Source organism: Passer domesticus, chromosome 1 (assembly GCF_036417665.1).
Source record: "Passer domesticus isolate bPasDom1 chromosome 1, bPasDom1.hap1, whole genome shotgun sequence".
In the NCBI taxonomy this organism is placed as follows: domain Eukaryota; kingdom Metazoa; phylum Chordata; class Aves; order Passeriformes; family Passeridae; genus Passer; species Passer domesticus.
In genome coordinates, this window is record NC_087474.1 from 126994146 (window position 1) to 127013484 (window position 19339).

Consider the following 19339-nt stretch of genomic DNA (forward strand, 5'->3'; position numbering starts at 1 on the left):
TGTTCAGTGTTTTTTGTTCACAAATAGATTCAGTTAAATGCCTTGATTTGAGAGAAGTCTGGTAAGGTACTGATAGATCACAATGATACGTAAATTGAATGAATATTACATAAATTTCAGTATCTAAGTCACATTGGTTTTTGGCAAAATAAGCATCTAAAATAAATATACTGTGTCAAGATCTGATAAGAATTGAGAACCTGGGGGGGAGAGGGTGTATCAAATCATAATTAGTTTGAAATAAATGTTGTATCGATACATTACAAAAGTGGAAAGTAAAACAGGATTCCTTGCTTACCTCAAGGAGCATCTTCTAGAGCACAGTCTCCTGCATAGTGCTTAAGTGATGCTTAGCAGTTGCTACATGAGGTTTTGGAAGAAGTGATTGGGTAAAAAGTAAGAATTGACATTGGCAGGGGAGGAAGCAATGAACTGTATCATTTGTGGGAGCAGAATGGTGGCTTGGCACTCATTTTCCATAGTTCTCTTCTGCAAGGGTTGAAAAAAGCTGTTCGGGACAACCAACAAGTACATGAATAGTTTCCTTGGCATTAAAATTATTTGGAAGTAACAGTCCTGGGGTTTTTAGGTTGGGGGTGGGGGGAGGCAGTTGTCAGTATTTTTGGTTTTTGGGGTTTAGTGTTTTGATTTGTTTGGTTTGTTGGTTTTTTGTTTGGTTTTTGTGTTTTGGTTTTTGTGTTTTGGTTTTGTGGTGTTTTAACGTGTCTTGCTAACAGACTGGGAAACAAGTAGGTGGTATGGAAAGGAAGTATTCATTCTCATACTGAATTTTTAGTCTGTATGCTCCTGAAATTATTGTGTAATTATGTGGCTACTGTAACTACCTTCTCTTTATGGCAAGGAGGTACAGTGCTGTAGAGGGATGGGAAGGAGAGGGAATACTTCAGAAATTATTGTGGAAACTAGCACCCTTTTTTATTTTTGTCTTGAATTCCAAGATATTGATACCTAGGTGCCTGACTGGATGAAGGGTTTTGGTTTTTGGGGGGGTTTTTTGTGTCAGAATTCAGGAGTTCTTTCCTTTAAAAAAATAGTGTGGCAGTTGAAGTTATTTTTGGGAGAGCAGCTTAATAATTCCTTATTAAGCTTTTTCCTTCAGCAGAGTCTGCCTTTTTGGCTAAGTGTGAATGTGTTCAGCACATCACTTGAAGTACTTAAGTTCTTTGAACTAAAGGTTATCAGACTGTACAACATCAGGCAGTAAAGCCTCACAGTATTTCTGTACCCAGTGCTCTTGTTCCACATCTCTGTGCATCCCATGAGGATGGTTTCCAAAGTAAGACATGCATTTGGAGTGTTGTAGCTGCCTCACCCAGGGCTGAGCTATGAAAAGTGATACCTGAAAGATGCAGTAAAGCCTGGAGAGGAGAGTGGTGGACCTGCACAGGAACCACCTGTGCTACTCCTTTCCTGTTTTGATAATAGAGGGAGGCACAATCTGCCCTTTTGTGACTAGTGCAGGGGCTTTTGTTCTGCCTGTCTGTAGCAGAAGGGGATTGATTGTTGCTCCCCTTGCAGAGGGAGCCCAAGCACCCACAAGGAGCAGGCCTTGCTCCGGTGCTGTGGAGCCCGGTCTCGGCCTGAGGGGGGGAACGAGAGACCACAGCAACCATGGACTGACTGAAAAGCCCGATGCTTGTAAAAATGTGAACTGAAATACAACACACGGTTCAGAGGTGCTCTCCTGGAGAGCTAAGTTTGGGAGTGCCTGCCACGCTAAAGGCAACAGTTAAATATGCAATGTGTGTTAATGAGAGAAAATGGTTCTGTGAGTACGTTGCCGCGGTGCTTTGCACACTGACAGAGCCGTGTCCTGTGCCCAGTGCCCTGCCCGTGGCTGAAGGCAGTAGCTGTGCGGGGCCGAGGCGCCAGTCCCGGCGGTGGCCTCGGGGCTGGGGCAGCTGTCGGTGTGGGATGGGCTGGGAATTGCCTTCCCTGAGGAATCGCACTGAGCACGGGCCCTGCCCCTGCGCGGCCGAGCCCTGCGGGCCGTGGCTCTCCCCGCGCCGCCGGCTGAGGGGCTGAGGGGGCGGCGCCGGGAGCTCCGTCCCGCCGCTGCCGAGCCCCCGCTGCCGAGCCCCCGCTGCCGAGCCCCCGCTGCCGAGCCCCCGCTGCCGAGCCGTCCCTGCCGAGCCCTCGCTGCCGCCTCGTACAGGGCGGCCTCGCCTCCGCCGCGGGCACAGAGAGCGGCATCGCGGCCCCGCGGGGCTGAGGGCAGCCCGGGCCCCGCGGTGCTCGCTGCTGCCGACCCAGCAGCGCCGGGGAGAACGGGGCGCACGAAGCCTGGTGAACCGCTGGTGGGGAGGTCTGTGAGGCAGGGGGGCCGATGGCATGGCAGCTGAAGCCAGGCAGGAGATGCTGATGTGCCGAGTCACAGCTGCAGTGGGGTTAGCTGGCTGTGGGGACACTGGCGCACACCATCATCACCCTGGTCAGGCTTTATTTTCCGAAGCTTAGGCGCTGGCTGCTCAGCGCACAATGCTCAGTCTTCCCTATCACATCATTTGTGGTGTCCTGCGTATCCAGCCCGGGTAACACAGGATCCAGGGAGATACAGTGGATCTATGTGTGTGTACATTTCTTTAAGCCGTTCTTGCTGAATATTTCAAGGGATGGAGTAGTAATCGTTCAGGAGCAATCCCAATGACACGAGCGGGGGCGGGGAGGAACCCCTATTATAAATTATCTTTTAACTTGTGCCTTTAATTTGTTACTTCAGGCATTAAACACGTTTCAGCCCACAGTGTACAGGTCTCAGGCCACAGAGGGTATGCTGCTGCCACACTGAAGTTGTGCTGAAATCCAGTTACTCCTCTTGGATGTTGATCTGTTTGTCCTCCCCAGGTAATTTCTGTGAACTCCTATAGGGAATGTCTCATATGCTGTGAGCTTTCATCCCTCATCAGCTCAGCAATTCCCTGTCCTATCCTTTACCAGGTAGCTAAGTCTTGCTATTGAAGATTCAAGTGTTGTTTCATATTGGTCTACAGAGAGAACTAAGGATATTCTGCAGAAGAAAATATGAAAGACATTGAAAGAGATGCATATATACAAAATACCATATTTTGGCCTTTGTAATTCTCCTCCTAAATTCTGCAAAGTAGTGCTTCATGGTAAAGACACTACTCTTAAAAAAAATTAGAAAGAGATGTGGGTAATACACAATGAAAACTGCACTAAGGAGCAAGGTCAGCCTCCAAACCAAAACCGTAGCTGTAAAAGCTTTGCTAGTGGGAATCAGAATTGAATGTCTGTGTACATGCTTGGAAGTAAGTGCAAGATCAGCACCTGAAGTGGGTGCTGCAGGAGATCACAGCAGGGTAGGAAAGTCAGATTTTAAGAAAAGGGATGTTGCCCAGTTTCACACTTTTAACAGCTATGACAGACTTCTCAAATAAGGGAGATAAAATTTTAAGTCTTACTTTTGATAGACTGATTATAAAATCTACAGGGGAGGTTAAATTAAACAGAGACTTTAATTTTATGGGTTAGGGAATCAGGAGAGTGAAATAATTCACCAAAGAAATGAAAACACTAGAGCATTCCTCAGAAATTTACTCTAGAAATAGAGTACATGTCAGTCATTGGAAAGAGCTTTGAACTGAATTTTAAAAATCCTTCAAGAATTGCCTAGCTTGAAAAAGAGACTATTTTAATTTTGTGTGGCTTTTTTAGTATGTACCTTTATTATTACTGTTATAGCATGGCCAGTGCTACCAGCATTTCTTCACGGTTTATTCCCACAGTCGGATAAAGTGTGCAAAGATCTTGGAAGATGGATCCTGAAATACAGAAGATGAAGGAAGTTGTCCTTGTCTACCTTGACAGAAGTGGTGGCCTTCAGAAATTTGTGCATGATTGCAAAAAATACAATGGTATTACTCAATACATAGTCTGTTGAACTGATACATAATGTTATGTTAACAAATCCATTATTTTAAAATACCTTTTGTTCTTACAGACTCAAAACAAAGTTATGCTGTTTATCGTTTCGTTATTTCAATTAATCCTTCTGACATTGCTGAATTGGATGCAACTCTTGGAAACTATATTCTTCATAATCCCCTACAAGCTGCACAGATTTTTCAGTCAGTAAGTGTGTAACAGATGAGTAGACAAAAGTGCGTCATCTAAATTTTAACAAGATTTTCCTTTCTTAAATGAAGTCATTTTTCTATTACAGGTATGCTTTGTAGCTATTAAGACATTATCATTAATTGAACAATTGCAGACAGAAGCCCAGGTAAGTCTACATTGGTTTTCTCCATTTAGATCTTGAATCTTCTAAGTACAGTGAAATATTAACAAATATTGTTGTATTAAGTTTTCATTTTCCCTTTAGTTGCAGTATTGTTTATGATTAAAAACAGCTGGAAGTCTCACCCTACCACATTGCAATTGTGAGATTAATTAATATGAAACCTGGTTACTCTTCATGTGTTTCTGAAATCTTTAAAGTTATATATCACATTGTGTGTTTGTCCATGAAAACTAAAGCAGTTTTAAATAAAAATATGGTTTTATGATATTAATGCTATTGTGTCTCTTGTTAGATCAGTATATTGCTGAGACCAACACATTTGCCACCTTTACCGAGTTATGTTCTGAGTCTTTCTGCATATCCCTTTAATTACACATCTCAAAGATTTTACATGTCTGAAGGGATAGTGATTGCAATGGGAACTGTAACAAAATACACACAAGGAGCAAGATTTCTTTGTACTGAGGAAACCTGTCCATTCTCTGAAGGTAGTAAAAAATATAAAAATTAATCAGTAGTATTTCAAAAGCTTTTAAATAAATTTGGTAATAAGACATTAAAAACCTAGCCTAGCAAAGGTATTTTCCTATATAGTTCTATTATGCATACATTTTTGTAAGGAACACAGCAGGATTTGTGTTAATTGAAAGGAGTGGACTTGCTCAACATTATTAAATGTTTTGGAAGAACAGCTATGCCAGTAGTCCTTTTCCTAATGCTGAAGGTAGTTTATAGGAGAAAACATAAGTCACCTGTATAACTTGAATATATTTAATATCTTAAATAATACTTAAATATCTTAAATAGCAATAAAATATCACAAAAGTAAATAAGCAAAACTAGCAACATATCTTTTTCCTTGGAAACTGTTTGTCTATAAAAAAATACCACAGAACAATATGCTGAAGTGTCTGGCAAAAACTTCTAGCATAGAACAAGTGCTGCTTTCTGTGGAATTACTACTTTGAGTAGCATTACTGAACCTCTTCAACCATTGCAGAGAGGCCCTAAGTACTTTTAAGGCTGTTTTTTTGCTTCTTCTGTAAGAGAGACCACACAGATACAAAAGAGATGCAAAATCCCAGTCTGGAGACTGCAGATGAAGTCACACAGACATCTTTACGAGGACACATACCTCTCATAGTGACTATCCATATCCTGTGGCATTCCCATGCCGGGAAGAAGCCGCAGTGGCTCACTCCTCAAGAAAGGCCGGCCAAGCCGTTCATCTTGGGAATGTGCAGTGGGAAACTGCCATCTCGTGGCCAAACACAGTAAATTAGATGGGTTATTTTAGTGCATATGTAAGGGAGGCTCATCTGAAGAAACAAGTAATAAATGTAGAATTTCACCGTCCAGTATTTTAATTGCTTCTGTTCTTCATGGGAAATTTAAAACTAAAGCTACGCTCTCCTTTTAAATGGTTGGTAAATTATTACCTTTTTTTTTAGGGTTTAGGTGCATCAGAGTGCATTGTCCTGGAGCTACAGAGTCTGCTACAGTGAGGACTGATTTTGTGTGTAGTTTGTGTTCTTCACCACTGCAGGAAGACATGAAATTTAGAGTACTTGGTGGTAGGATCTATGTAATCTTACTTCTAGATCTGGTAGTTTCCTACATCTGTTATACAACAAGCAAACAAAATATTTAAGTGGGAAAAGCCCACTCAAAATACACCAGTCTTTTAAAAAGAGATGTTTGCAAGAGAATTAACCTTTTTCTTTGCCTTTGTTTTGAAAGATAAACAAATAGTTGAAATGATTGATGCTAAAATTCTGAATGCTTTGAAAGGATATTCCATTGATAAATCACACTTTAGGATTCAGGCATTTACATTGTTCTTGAGAGGTAAGCTGAACTTTGGAGTTCTGTCAAAAATGTTTTAGAATTGATCTGTAATTATCCCTTGCAATTGTAGCTCCATTTTTTTTTCTAAAATGGTGAAAGTCATTATTTATATTGCAGTTCTTTCTGTACTACCCCCCTTAATTATAAATTAATTAATTATAAAAGGTAGCTAGGTGACAAAGCAGTGTGCACAGGTGATTGCAGAGTGTACATAGCAAAATTCTTGTGTTACTTTTACACCTCCATTAATTAAAATCCCCTGGCCAGCTCAGCAGTGTATTATTCTAACTGTTGCCTGTTTTTTCCTCCTTTCTACTTCCTTTGGTCATGCTGTTCTGTACTCACTTCATGTATATTTAACATCCTTCCTCAGTCTAGCTGTTTTCCACATTCCATCAGGATTTTTGGCTTCTACTACCACTGCCATCCACCACAAACATTAAATGATTTCTAATGTTAATATCTAACTAAAATCACAACTCAGCAATGTACTTCCATTAATTCTTAGGACCCCAAACAAACACGGAGACAAGCAACAAAAAATCCTCATCCATTCCAAAAGTCTAGGGAATTATATGGTTCATTTATTGAAAACTAAATAGAAAGAATAAGTAGTACTAAAATTATAATAAAAATTTATGGAACAATCTATGGTCAAGATAATTATAGTTGCATGCAGTAAATTTCTGCTGGCTCTAGTGCTCCGTGTGCTTACAGTGTTTCTCAGGCTGAGATTGAGATCTGGTTGGATCTAATTCTCATTTTCAAAAAATAAATGGGATTTGGTTTCTCAAGGTGCACAAAACTATAAGGGTTCACAAACTATTTATGGGTCTTTTTGAAATCTGTGTAGTTTGTATCTCCTTTTTATTGTGTTGGGTTTTTTCTCTGACATTTTACAGGACAGTGACTGATAATGGTGATGCCACAAACTTCAGAGTAGGAAATATACTTGCAAAAAACTATCCATTTTCTTTTCAATGCAGGACTAAATGCATTGTCCATTTTCTTTATCATGAAATCTGTTTTCCCTAGCCTGGTGTGCCTTCCTTTTGCACTAAATAATTAAAATTGTATGTTTCATTTTATTCTAGTCCATTATTAATCTGGCCTCCAGCTGTTTTCTGCCAATGTTAAATCATAATATCAAACGTTCAGAATGTGTAGAAGTTTTCTGACCATGTCTTTAAAACTGTTTCTATGCCCTAACATATCTGTAGCTTTGCTCCTCTGCATTTGGTTTTTTATTATTTGCAGACGAACTGGCCAATAAAATGACAATAGGAAACCACTACAGGATTATAGGAATTCCAGCTTGTGTACAAAATGGCCTACAAATGACTGCATGTATAGAAGTCAACAGTGTACAGCTCTATAAACCAAATGGTAAGAAAGTTCCATTAAAAATTGACTTAAACCTTGGAAAACCTCCTAGAAAAAAAATCTTGAGAATTGTTACTGTTTTTTATTATCTAGAGGTCCAGAATACAAAACCACTCAGGGACTTTCCTCTTACAGTCTGAAATGTGTACTTGCTGTTATTTGAGAATATCTGCTTTTGCCCACTTTCCATGCATTGGCAAACTCCCTTATTATGTAGTAGTTCTTCAGCTTCTCTTTCCATCTTCTCCTATCCATTGGGAAGTACTTTGTAATCATATAAAATGAATCTGATATTTCAGTTTGTTTTTCCTTTCTTATTGTATCAATTTTAACAGATCATGTCTGCTACCTTTTTAGAAGTAATATTAAGTGTCAGATGCTTACCTTCTGAATTTGTGCTTAATATAAAGATATATTTGTTCTTGGTAAGTTTTTGTATCAACACTCCAGTGGTGATTTGTTCTAACTTACCTGCATAGGTTTCTTTAACGTGTTTGTTCACCTGTACTTTGTTTCCATTAGATTCTTCTTTTGTCAGTGACAATTTTAAGTATCTGCTCTCACTGACTTCAAGTTCACGCTGGAGGTTTAGTGCTGTCCTGGCCAACATCTTTGCTTCTCAAGTTGTTCCACCAGGCACTTACAATACTCTTAAACTTGCAATATTGCTGAGTCTAGTACAGACATGTGAAAAAGAAAATGCAGATTATCTGGATCTCTTGATTATGACAAGTGACACGCTAGTAATTGACAGGTAAAGAGATTCCTTTTTTTTTTTCACCTAAATTAGAATTTCAAATCTAGCCTTTTTGAAGATAATAGGATTTGTCTTATATGAAAAGATCTTTGTTTTAAAATAATATACAAGGCTCCAGCTTAGTGAACTACTCAATTTTTATCCCTTGGACTTTTTTGTTTCTTTCACATAACTATAGATCAGAACTTCATTAATTGTAAAACCTCCTAAAACTCTTGTAAGATTATGGTAAGAATTTAAAACTAGCACTGTTTTGTAGAGCTCATAGAAAAGCTCATTCTTCTAAAATCAAAACTGAAGGCTGTCCCAGAAGGTGGTAACAAAAAAAAAAAAAAAGTTGAACTTTTCAAACCTTGTGTCAATGTAAGCTCTCTCATCACTGATTCCCAGCTATCAGCCTTTTGAATAATTAAGCAGTGTATAAATGGATACTTACGTTTTTATCTCTTTTTCATAAAAGCCATTCATGTAAGGTATCAGAATTCACATGCATCTTTACACATAATCATAAATCTGCTTCTTGCTGTCTTTAAATATTTTTTCACTATGCATTTTATGTATTTACCTATTCATGCAACAATAAACTGTTAACACAATTTTACATACACTGCAGAAAAATACAATATGCTCAGATTTACATTACTTTAAGCAAGATTACTTTCTCCTTTCATAACTTAAGATCTCTGAAAGGGGCATGCATTTTATTTTCATTTGGAAGCTACTCAACCAATTCATTTATATTTTTGTTGTGAAAAAAATCCCAAAACTTTGATCTTTTTAAAATTTAGTTGTAGAAATTAGTTCAAATTTTTAAAAAACGTGAACTGCAAATTTCTTTTCTCCCAGTTTAAGATTTCTTAAGACAAGCAGAAGTTCAGTGTTTAAGAATCAAAACATCTGGTTAACATTAAAACAGTTGCACACTGTAAATCATCATTGATATTGTAATTTGTACTGTCTTGCATGTGCACAGTGTTCACTATCAGCAGCCTGTCAAAGTAGGCACTTCCTACATATTTCCACTGGTGCAATACCTATTTACTAATTCTTACTAATTTTACTCAGTAATTTTCTCCCAGGTCATATTAGTGGGGCAAACCATGCTCTGACATCTTAAAATCATTAAGAGCCTTTGATTGTGGAACCAGACAGACAATTTGCAACCTCTCTGTGCCAAAGAACATAGTACAGAGGATGAAAAAGATTTTTTATAGCCTCCTTCTCCAAAAGAATTGGAGGGGAGTGTGTAACTCTGGAAGGCAGAGCTTGCAAGTTCCAGCCTTTTATTTTTCCCAGATGGCCAGAATTACTAATCCTCTAAACTTTTAAATCACTGGAAAAGTTTCTGTAGAATAGAAAGAGGAGTTAACAACGTGGGGTTAAATTACAAGACATCTTTGATTTCCTGGAGACTGCAGATGAAGTCATCTAGAAGTACTACTACTAGAAGTAAAGTACTACTAGTAGAAGTAAATCCCAGGATTTACTTCTACTTCATGTAGAAGTAAATCCTGGGATTTACTTCTACAACCCCTGATTTGCCTCATGTTTAATCCATAAGAAATAGTGTCTTGATAACAGCTATTAGAAAGCAGGCTTGAACCTTTTGTATTTAAACAATTAGTTTTGATGCTGGTTTCATGTTAAGGATTTTTTGTTGGTTTTTTTTTAAGTGAGTCTTAATACTTACTAAATTTTTTTAGAAGTTAGTAATTTAACAATTTATGACTGACAGAATTATTTAATCCTCCAGGCTTCTGAATTACAGCTTATGCCTTCTGCCCCGTGGCATACGACACCCACCTTCCGGTGACATTTTTCCTTCTGTGTCCAAAGATAAACATGGAACTGGAAGTGCCAGTATTCAAGCCTGCAGCGCTGTGCTGGCCAAGGGTGGCATCTGTTGCATAGGAGACTTAAGTTCATATAAAAAGGATAAACTTGAACTTCTACAGTCTGGTAATCTCCCATCTCCTAACAAATGAGGGGACAGAAGTAAACAAATATGCAAATTCAAGGCTGTTTGTTCCCCAGCTTATGGCCCTCAAATGCTGCAAAAATCGTTATGCTGTTTTTAATGGGTCGGTGTAAGACACAAGGACAAAAAAGCCAAGGTCCTGTAAATTTAAATCTGCTACACTACAGACATTCATTAATCATAACAATTCAGCAAAATCATAATCATGACTGATTTCAGACGTGCGTGGGGCTAGATTTTATAGCTAAGCTAAATCCATCACGTAACTGATGAATTTTGTCTTATCCTAGTGCTAGAGAGCAGAACAACAACAGTATTTATTCCTGGGAAGAAGTATGGAGAAGAGGCTGACCAACAAGTCACTGTTTCAGTTCAGACCAACTTTTGGTCCTTTGTAGATGTGGACTCTTCCTCAAAGAAACATATACAAAAGGAGAACTTTCTAATTGGACAGATGGTAAAGCACATGCCTTGCTATGAGAGGAACTGTGCTATAGCTGTCACTGGGGTTTATTTCCACTGATAAAATAATGAAAACAATAAAACTTGTTAGCTTTTTCCAGAAAGTCACAATTTAAGTAACTTTAAATCAAGTATCTTCTAAAATGAGATAGCTTTCCCAAAAATGTAGGTGTCATTCAAACAACATTTTACCAAGTAGCACAGGTAATTAATTAGATAATCTTGCAGTACAAGTGGATATGGGATATTTCAGATATAAAACACTGTGATGCTTCTTTAAGTCAAAAGCCCAAAATAAAGTAATGTTTTCTTTCGATGGATCTTTTCTTTAGGATGTGAGTTTGATTCCAGTTAACCTTGTAGATGGTTTTGGGCTCTTGATCTACAATGAGTTTCCTTCCTGTCGCCTGTCTTCTCCTGTTGTGCATCATACCTTGAAAAAAGCCATTAATCCTGAAGCCATGCTGTACAAAGCCTCACAGCAGTTCAGAACACAGGATTATGAGGAGGTAACAAATTATATGAGATGCATTATATTTGTGAATATCTTACTGGGTTTGGCATCAGAAACCAGTTCTCTCTGCTGTCTGCTTACTTTTAATAATTACTTTGCACCCTTTCCCCCACCATATTTCCACTAGCACCATTTGGATCATTGACAAAAGCAGCTTCAGATCTTGAAAAGGGTCAGTATAATAAATAGTTTGAGAGTGCTTCTGGAAAACATACTAAGTTAACAGTTATACAAGAACAGATCTCCAATATCTGTTTTTGACCAAAAAGTTTACAACCAGTAGAAGATGTTAACATTGAATTCTAATCAAATTGTCAATAGTTGTAGCATAACTAACAGATGATTCCCCCTTGGAAGTGTTCAAGGCTAGGCTGGACATGGCTCTGAGGCACCAGGTCGAGTGGAAGGTGCCCCATTGGAGTAAAGTTGGAACGGGATAGTCTTCCAACCCAAACCACTCTATAATTTTGTTTATTATCCAAGATGTGTCCTTATTATTATCCTTTTTTTTTTTTTTTATTCAGTATAGCCAAATGGTGACAACTGTCTGTACTAGTAAAGCTATTGGTAGAATATATTGTCCAGCCTATATTACTATGGCACTGGTATATGAAAAGGTGTGAAAAAAGGTCAATTCCTTATTTTCCTGTTCAATATTTAAAATGTATGCCCTCTCTCTAGTTTATTTTGTATGCTAGGAATCTTCATGTTGAACTGAGTTCAGAAGCAGAAAGTCTCATTCAGGGCTATTATCTTGCAAGTCGCAGGGTGAGAAGAGATTCCATTCATGGATCAACATTATCAGCCTCTGCACTAAAAATCCTGTATGTCCTACTTTCCATTTTCAAAGAGAAATTCTGCTAATCTGCTCAGGAGCTTGTTTAATAAAAAGCTACATTACGACTCATGTTTTGAAAGGTTCAAGCATAAATAATCTTACTATTTATGACTGCCATTTATTTTATATTTTGACACTGCTAAAAGAAACCAAGTTCAAACAACTTTGCCAGGCAAAAAAAAAAAAATCAACCCAGCTATTTATAAAACATGTATCATTATTAATGCTATCTAGGAAAAAAATGGGATTTAAATACGTACAGCTTTATTATGGGAGCAAAAGAAGTATTAATGGATAACATGCAAAGTTCCACTTTTTAGCACAAAAAGTTCATGCATAATATGTATTTTGTCAGTGGTAAGTGTAACTACACAGCTGAAGTATGAGAAAAACCACCCCACTTTTAATTTACTCAAGTGTTTGACACAGGGCAATACACATTGCATTCATGCCTGCAGTTATTTTTTATTTCTGACATGCTTGTATTGATCCCTTAGGATTTCACTGGCTAAGGCTCATGCCAAGCTCAGCTTAAGGCAGAGAGTGCTTGAGGAAGATGCAGTGATTGCCATCTTGTTACTCGAGTCATCGCTGACCCTAAAACATGGTAAATAATGCACAACAGTTCCTTAGCTTGGGTGCACCACTGTCACATCTGTCAGTCTGAAAAAATTCTACATGCATTGATTGCAATAGCAGGTGATTTCAAATCAAAATCCAGAACTTGCACTGCTGAAGATGGCTACTGGGGAAGTCAGTCAGTTTGTCTCAGTGCTGTATGTAACTGAGGCCACAGGCCAGCACCAAGGCTGTCCTAACTGGTTTAGTTAAGGCATTGCTCCTCTAACACTGGCTCAGGTTAAACTAAGGGCCTATTTCCCTCCCTGGGAAAACCAAAAACAAGGGTTGGAGTTTTTTTGGTTTATTAAGCATCAGTCATATTTGTTCACAGATTTGGAAACGAGGCAAGAATTATGATCTAGGATTGCATTACTACACAATTTGCATCACAGCTCTTTTTTCCCCTCAAAGTACTGGCAAATATCAAGTCTTACAGCCCAATTTCTTCTTTGCCTAGGCACATCTGCACTATGTGTAGCACCAAATCCTGTATTTCCATTTGACCTCAGTGATGAAAACGCCCTGCAACAGAGAGATATTTACCTCATGCAGTGTCACCATCAACTGCTGAAGTTTATTGCTGCCTATAGCCCAGGAACTCACATTAACACTAATGAAGAGTAAAAACTCCACTCTAAGTAAAGCCTGAGGCTTTGGCTTTTTGAAGGCTACAGAAAAAAAATCTAAAAAATTACTAAAAAAAAAATCCAAAAAAATTAGAAATCCAAAATTACTAAAAACAGAAGACAGTTCAGTGATGTTTTACCAAGGTCAGCTGACAGGACCTGAATTACAAGTTTTGTGAGTTGTTTGAAGGCAGGAGGGAAGTCTTCATCCTGGAAAGCCATGGCTTCAGAATACAGTCCCAACTAGAACTTCTCTTCCTGGCTACCACTCTCCATTCACAGCTAAGCAAGGAGTGATTTAGCATTCAGGATTTTTACTGAGACTGCAAGTAAAAATTAAATCACCAGTTCAGAATCTATGTTTCATTTCAGCAACCTGAATGCTACAGGCTTTTTTGCTGCTTCCTTTCAAATGTATCATCCAAATGGTTACGGAGTTTTAGCATTAAAAATCTTCTTTTCATAGTTTAAGTCAGTCTTTACTTATTCATGGTGTATATATTTTAAAATTTATAAAAGTATTGCCATATTGCTTCATGGTCTGTGTCTTTTTTTACACTAGAGCAACATGAGACTAGACAAGGATGCCAGATGCTCCTGCAGCCAAAGCCCAAACAAAACAAAAAAGCCTACAAAACAAACAAACCACAAAAGAAACCCACCAAACCCCCCAACCTGCAAAACCCAGTGTTTCCACATTATTTTATATAGACTGCAAGGGATAGTAAAGTGCTACATTAGGTTAAAGAATATTAGACAATGTGGCAGGTAACTCAATGGTTCAGCTGGCCCTCACTGTAAAAACAAATGAAGAATGTGTGGTAGGGCATGAGGTGTTTGGAGCACCCCATGCTTCCCCAGCTATGGCCTTCCCCATGTTTCATCTTCCTATAGGCTATAGCACTAGGCATAGTCCTCAGCAAGCCTTGCATCCAAGAGACACACCTTAAATAAAAAAGCTGCAGTAAAATTGTCCAGACTTCCTGTCAAATCTGGACAAGCTGAATAATTAAGGCTTGTGTTACTCCTACCCAAGATGTCATGCAGCAGGATCAGAGTTCTATTGCTCCCATAGCCTCAACAAAAAAATAAGCTACTGAAAACAGAAATACAAGATTTTATTCATACCCACTACTAACACTGTAAACAGTCATTTAGACAACACAGATTTTCCCACATTTTAATCTTTGTCTTATTCACTTTTGATCCATTTATTTGATACACTCAAAAATTCACAGTAAGTTCTAAGACTGCCCAGAAGGTCACTTCTCTTTATTCATTTTCAGTGAACAGCTACTCCCCTGCTGTACTATGGAACCAAGCAGTATTTCTGACGAGCAGGAAGGGCAATGCAAGCATTTCCAAGTGCATTAGAACTCCACATTCCACGCTGCTGCTTTCAAGCTAAGAGCAATAACAATAATGAGTTAGTTTCCTGTACCCCTAATTAATCTTACACAAAGGCATTACCCTCACTGGCATTTCAGATCTCAAGATACACATCAAAAAACATTCAGATGGGTAAACGGCAAAAGTCTCATCATTATGCCAGAAAAATTACTCTTTAAGGGTAGACTGAAAGAATTCCTCTATAAATCACTACTTTTGAGAAGTAATATTAATGGATTTTGAGAAGTAATATTAATGGATTTTCTGCAGAAAGAGCACAACATTTTATCCTTGCTTCTCCCCAGTTTCTCCCATGAGCTCTTGAAAATTGGAAGACTTGTAGCAGTAAGTACCACAAGGAAAGGATGGTAGCCAACATGGCCAGTACAAGTTTTCCCTGGATGGCAGTACAGCCTGCAGGAGCCTGAGCACTGTGACAGTAAAAAAGCAACTCACCTCCTTAAACACCCACACTTCTACAAGTGGTGGACTCTCTTCTGGCCCTATGTGCTCACACAAGGCTGGAAGACAGTGGAGGTGATCACCTGATGTCACAGAACCTTGGAAAAAAATATATAAAATCAGAAATTACAGGAGCAAATCAATCTGGAAAAACCTATTGATTAGCTGGCACATCAGATATAGAACACTGCTCATCACAACATTCAGTTGGGTAAACGGCAAAGGGTCATCATCACTATGCCAGCAGTTTCCTGCCTATAGAAAGCTGCTTTTTCCAGGTACTAAATGCAAGGGAATTGCTTAAGTTTGTCTCAAGAGTTGTACTTCCATAAGTGAAGCAGAGCCTTCATTTTAAGTGCTAAGCACAGAACAGATTGAGTACAACCAAGAGAAAACACAGCTCTGTTTGGGCACAAAAATGCAGGTCTCTCTTACAATCCCCAAATGCCAAGTATCTTTCTATAGGTAAAAATCACTACCACAGTCACCTTTGCCTTTGGAATAGATTCCAAGACTGACACAGTTGAAGTGCCAGCATGGATTGTATCTGAACATACTATTTTTCACTTAATTCTCTCGTTTCAGCTAACATCCATGAATTCTTTAAATCAGAAGTCATGTTTCTCCAGTTAAAAACTAGGTTCTCTGATACAAGCCTCTCCCTTTTGACTCCTTTGGGATTCTTGGATTGCACCGGCTTTGTTCTGGGGAGCAAATCTTAGGAGATTTTATAGCTGCCACAATACCTTTTGTTAAGATTTCAATCTCTTAACACTACATACAATCAAATTTCTCTTTTTTCCATCTGTAAGGGACTTTGCAAGCCATTAAACAGCTTTAGAACTCTTGATCTGGATTTCATGATGCTTCCCTCAACATCTTTAAGTACAGTAAGAAATACTTACTTCTGTAGCTCCAGAATTCACGTGGCATCTTTCTGCTTGCGAGGCATGGCAGAGTCCAGACTGAGGATTTCCAAAGCCAGCAACAAACTCATCTTGAGCTTCACTTTCTGCCTAAAACAATGAAAAAAAAGATGTTTGATTCAGAGAGCTCCTGCTGAGCCAGCAGCAGAAAGCATTAACACTTCTTTGGGAACAGTAAGCCATACAAGAAACATGAACCCCATGTTCTCATGCAATTACATGGGACAGAGCATCAGCTGAGATCAAGGTTAAGCAGAGGCATGACCACTTCCCTAAAACAAGCTCCAGTGAGAGGAATGACTAATTGCAGGACAAGTACAGTGCTCCTAATGACCAGCCAGGCTGGGGAGAGGAGCACCCTGGCAGGGTACAGCCTTTAACCCAGGTTCACATGCAGCCCTCTGGGGACCTCACTGATGTTTCACCACCAGCTGAACTGAGGTCAGCACTCAGTGCAGTCTGGAATGCAGGAGAGCATTATCACAGAGGCTGCTGAGACTCCTGGGGCTCTGTCCCTGCCAGACCCCACCACTCTGGATTCGTGCCTATAACCTAAACAAAGGCATAGTCTAGGTCACCTCACAGCCCTTGCCCAACTCCCTAAAGGAAAAAAAAGGTAATTTATCTTTTGAATTATGACAGGCATTTGCTGATGAAAACGATCTGTCAGCAAAACCAAGTGTCTCTAAATGTCCAATCTGTCATTCCTTTCAAGACTTGATGAGCCAAGAGACAGCTCCAAGTATCCAGCACGTGGCACACAGTAATTAGGACCATCTCGGTCTCCCACGCACCGCTCTCCTGGACAGCCCATGGCTGGAGTGACTGTGCCACGCCAGGGCCCAGGGGAAACACAGGCACAGCTACAGCAGCGTGACAATCACAAAAGTCACAAAGTGACAGCTTTGACTGCTTGGAAAAGCACCTGAAACCATCCCCGCAATTCCTGAGATTACAGCCATTGCTTTCACCCGCCATGTCGGGATTGCTCACAATAACCAGCCAGGAGCATTTCCAATCCCTCTGAGAAGGGCAGAAATCACTCGACTGTTCAGACGAGCACATGTCTGCACTGCCGAGGCAGGACCTGCTGCAAGGAGCACGGCGGAGGTCGGGCGGCTGACGGATCACACGGATCCCCACGGCGGGATCGCGGAACCACAGAATGTTAAAGGCCTGGAAGGGACCTGAGCGACCATCCAGCCCCAATCCCCTTCCTGCCACGGGCAGGACACCGCCCACTAGACCAGACTGCTCAAGGCCTCGTCCAGCCCGGCTTTACACGCCACCACGGCCTCGGGCACTCACAAGCTTCCCGCTCCAGAGGCCGCACCACCCTCACAGCAAGGAATTTCCTGCAATACCCAACCTAAATTTACCCTCCTTCAATTTGTACTCATCAGACTCGGCGGCCGCTGCTGCCGCTCCCACGCCCGAGGCCGGGGCACGGCTCCCAAGCCACGGATGAGCACGGGCACGTCCCACGCCCGGCACTCCCCGTTCCCCGGGGCGCCCCTCGCCAGCCCGGGATCCGCCGCCAAAGGGAGCCCCCCAGACACGGGCACATCCACCCCCGCACCCACCGAGGCACGCTCCCCGGCTGGAGGCGGGCAGGCGCGGCCGCTCCGGTTCCGTCCCCGCAGGAAAGGCCGATTCCCCCCGGGATCCCGCTAAATACGCGGCGGGGCGGGCGCGGCGCCTTCCGGCTGCGCGCGCAGCGGGACACGGCGGGAGCGGCGAGGGCGGGATTGGGATGGGCGGGGAAAGCGATCCGTGGCCGCAGGCGCTGCTGGAGCTCCTGTGCCGGGCGGGCAGCGCCTCCGCCGTGGCCCCGGGAGTTCACCTGTGCCAGCCCTCCGAGGGAACAGCTGTGATGACGGTGACCGAAGTTTGCCGAGGTCCTTTAGGTTCCTCCATGAAGAATGCCAGCTTTTGATAGCAGTGTATCTACGTTTTGTTAAAAATAGGTTAAAAACTTTTTGTGAAGTAGTTAATAATTGTTCAGCATGTACTGTTAGTTTGGTGTTATACTGTAAAAGGGGTTAAATGGGTAGTTGTAAGAAATACGGTACTCAGCGTACCGTAATACACACAAGTAAAGCGCACCACTCCCCAAGCAAAACGAGCCACCCTGGACAGAGCTGTAATGGGAAATCAAGCGCCAAAAACCTTCATGCAAGTGAAGGATCCAAAAAGAAACCAATCCAAAGGGAAAAAAAAAAAAAAAAACCAAAAAAACCCAAAAAAACCCACAACAACAACAACAAAAAAAACCCCAAAAAAAAACAAACAAAAAAACCCCAAACAAACCCGAACAAAAAACACCAAAAAAAAAAAAAAACCAAAAAAACCACACCAAAAAAAACCCCAAAAAAACAAAAAAACACCACAGGATAAAAAGAGGCATCTGACCCAGGGAAGCTGTGCCGCTCCACCTGGAACATCGGGGACATCGCTGCTGAGGAAGACCCAGCGCCGCAGCATCCTCGACGGGATCGCTCCTGCTCGGCCCGCGGGCCCCCTTGCTTTAGGCCTTTCTTTTCATTATAATAAATGCTGAAATCACTTTAGTACCGGGAGTCTGGTCTCGTTTGTAACATTTTACAACTGTGTTCCTAGGCACGTGCATATTCCTAGTGTTAAATGCCAAACTCTTGTGTTTCAGTACACAAGGATATGAACTGTTCCTAGGAAATGTAGCGCTGGGACCAAACATCAGGTCTGAAGCAAGTGGGTTCAGAGGATCTGTTGTTATCCTGCTGTGTAAATCTCTAGAAGATAAAAGCTCTCCCCCTGGTCGCAGGGAGCGTGTTGCCTAAGCTGGTGTCTTGGTTCTGGAGGGAAAGGCATAATTCTGATGCAGAATAATCTGTCTCAAGGAAAAGAAAAATCCCACTCATCAATACAGGGAACTCTTCTTATCTGAAAAACTGCCGTTGTAATTTTGCATGTTCTTATAGGCCTGTAATAATTCCATAAAATGCTGAAAAAGTCTTAGGGATACAGCTACAGTAAGTAGCTACAGTGCTTGCTGCTCTGATTCTCTGGCTGCCTGCAGAGCACTGTAAATATTTAGTTGTAAATACTGCAGGGCTTGTGGAGAGCTCCAGATTTTACCATACTTTTTAACAAAAGTTGTTCTTGGTAGTATTTTGGTTTTTCTTTTTTCCTAAATGTAATTTTAAAATGTGAAGTCTTCAGAAAGAAGACTACATCTATAAATTCAGAATATTATCATGTACAATGAGAAACT

At 40.6% G+C, this 19339-nt stretch overlaps 1 protein-coding gene, 1 long non-coding RNA gene and 1 other non-coding gene across 13 annotated transcripts; 1 reads left to right on the forward strand and 2 right to left on the reverse strand.

Moving 5' to 3' along the window:
• Positions 1 to 856: 856 nt before the first annotated feature.
• Positions 857 to 13847, forward strand: MCMDC2 (minichromosome maintenance domain containing 2). Of its 11 annotated transcripts, none has more exons than XM_064388045.1 (16): positions 857 to 1789; positions 2759 to 2865; positions 3724 to 3896; positions 3983 to 4113; positions 4205 to 4264; positions 4575 to 4770; positions 5734 to 5856; positions 6023 to 6130; positions 7388 to 7516; positions 8036 to 8267; positions 10024 to 10229; positions 10539 to 10705; positions 11043 to 11219; positions 11906 to 12048; positions 12560 to 12669; positions 13141 to 13847. In XM_064388045.1, the coding sequence occupies exons 3-16, from the start codon at positions 3797 to 3799 to the stop codon at positions 13305 to 13307; spliced, it is 2049 nt and encodes a 682-aa protein (XP_064244115.1). In that variant the 5' UTR covers positions 857 to 1789; positions 2759 to 2865; positions 3724 to 3796; the 3' UTR covers positions 13308 to 13847. The 11 variants fall into 11 exon arrangements, 10 of the variants coding, with proteins under 10 accessions (XP_064244115.1, XP_064244077.1, XP_064244097.1 ...); XM_064388007.1 differs by having other exon boundaries at positions 858 to 1789; positions 2741 to 2865; positions 3768 to 3896; XM_064388027.1 differs by having other exon boundaries at positions 858 to 1789; positions 3768 to 3896.
• A 559-nt stretch (positions 13848 to 14406) lies between these two features.
• LOC135280367 (uncharacterized) lies at positions 14407 to 17818 on the reverse strand. The gene is made up of 4 exons (XR_010347343.1): positions 17670 to 17818; positions 16066 to 16176; positions 15155 to 15258; positions 14407 to 14713 (listed from the first exon to the last, which is right to left on the reverse strand). It is a non-coding gene; the product is annotated as an uncharacterized LOC135280367 (long non-coding RNA).
• Positions 14784 to 14862, reverse strand: LOC135290409 (small nucleolar RNA SNORD87). Its single transcript, XR_010353186.1, has one exon. It is a non-coding gene; the product is annotated as a small nucleolar RNA SNORD87 (small nucleolar RNA).
• Positions 17819 to 19339: the final 1521 nt, after the last annotated feature.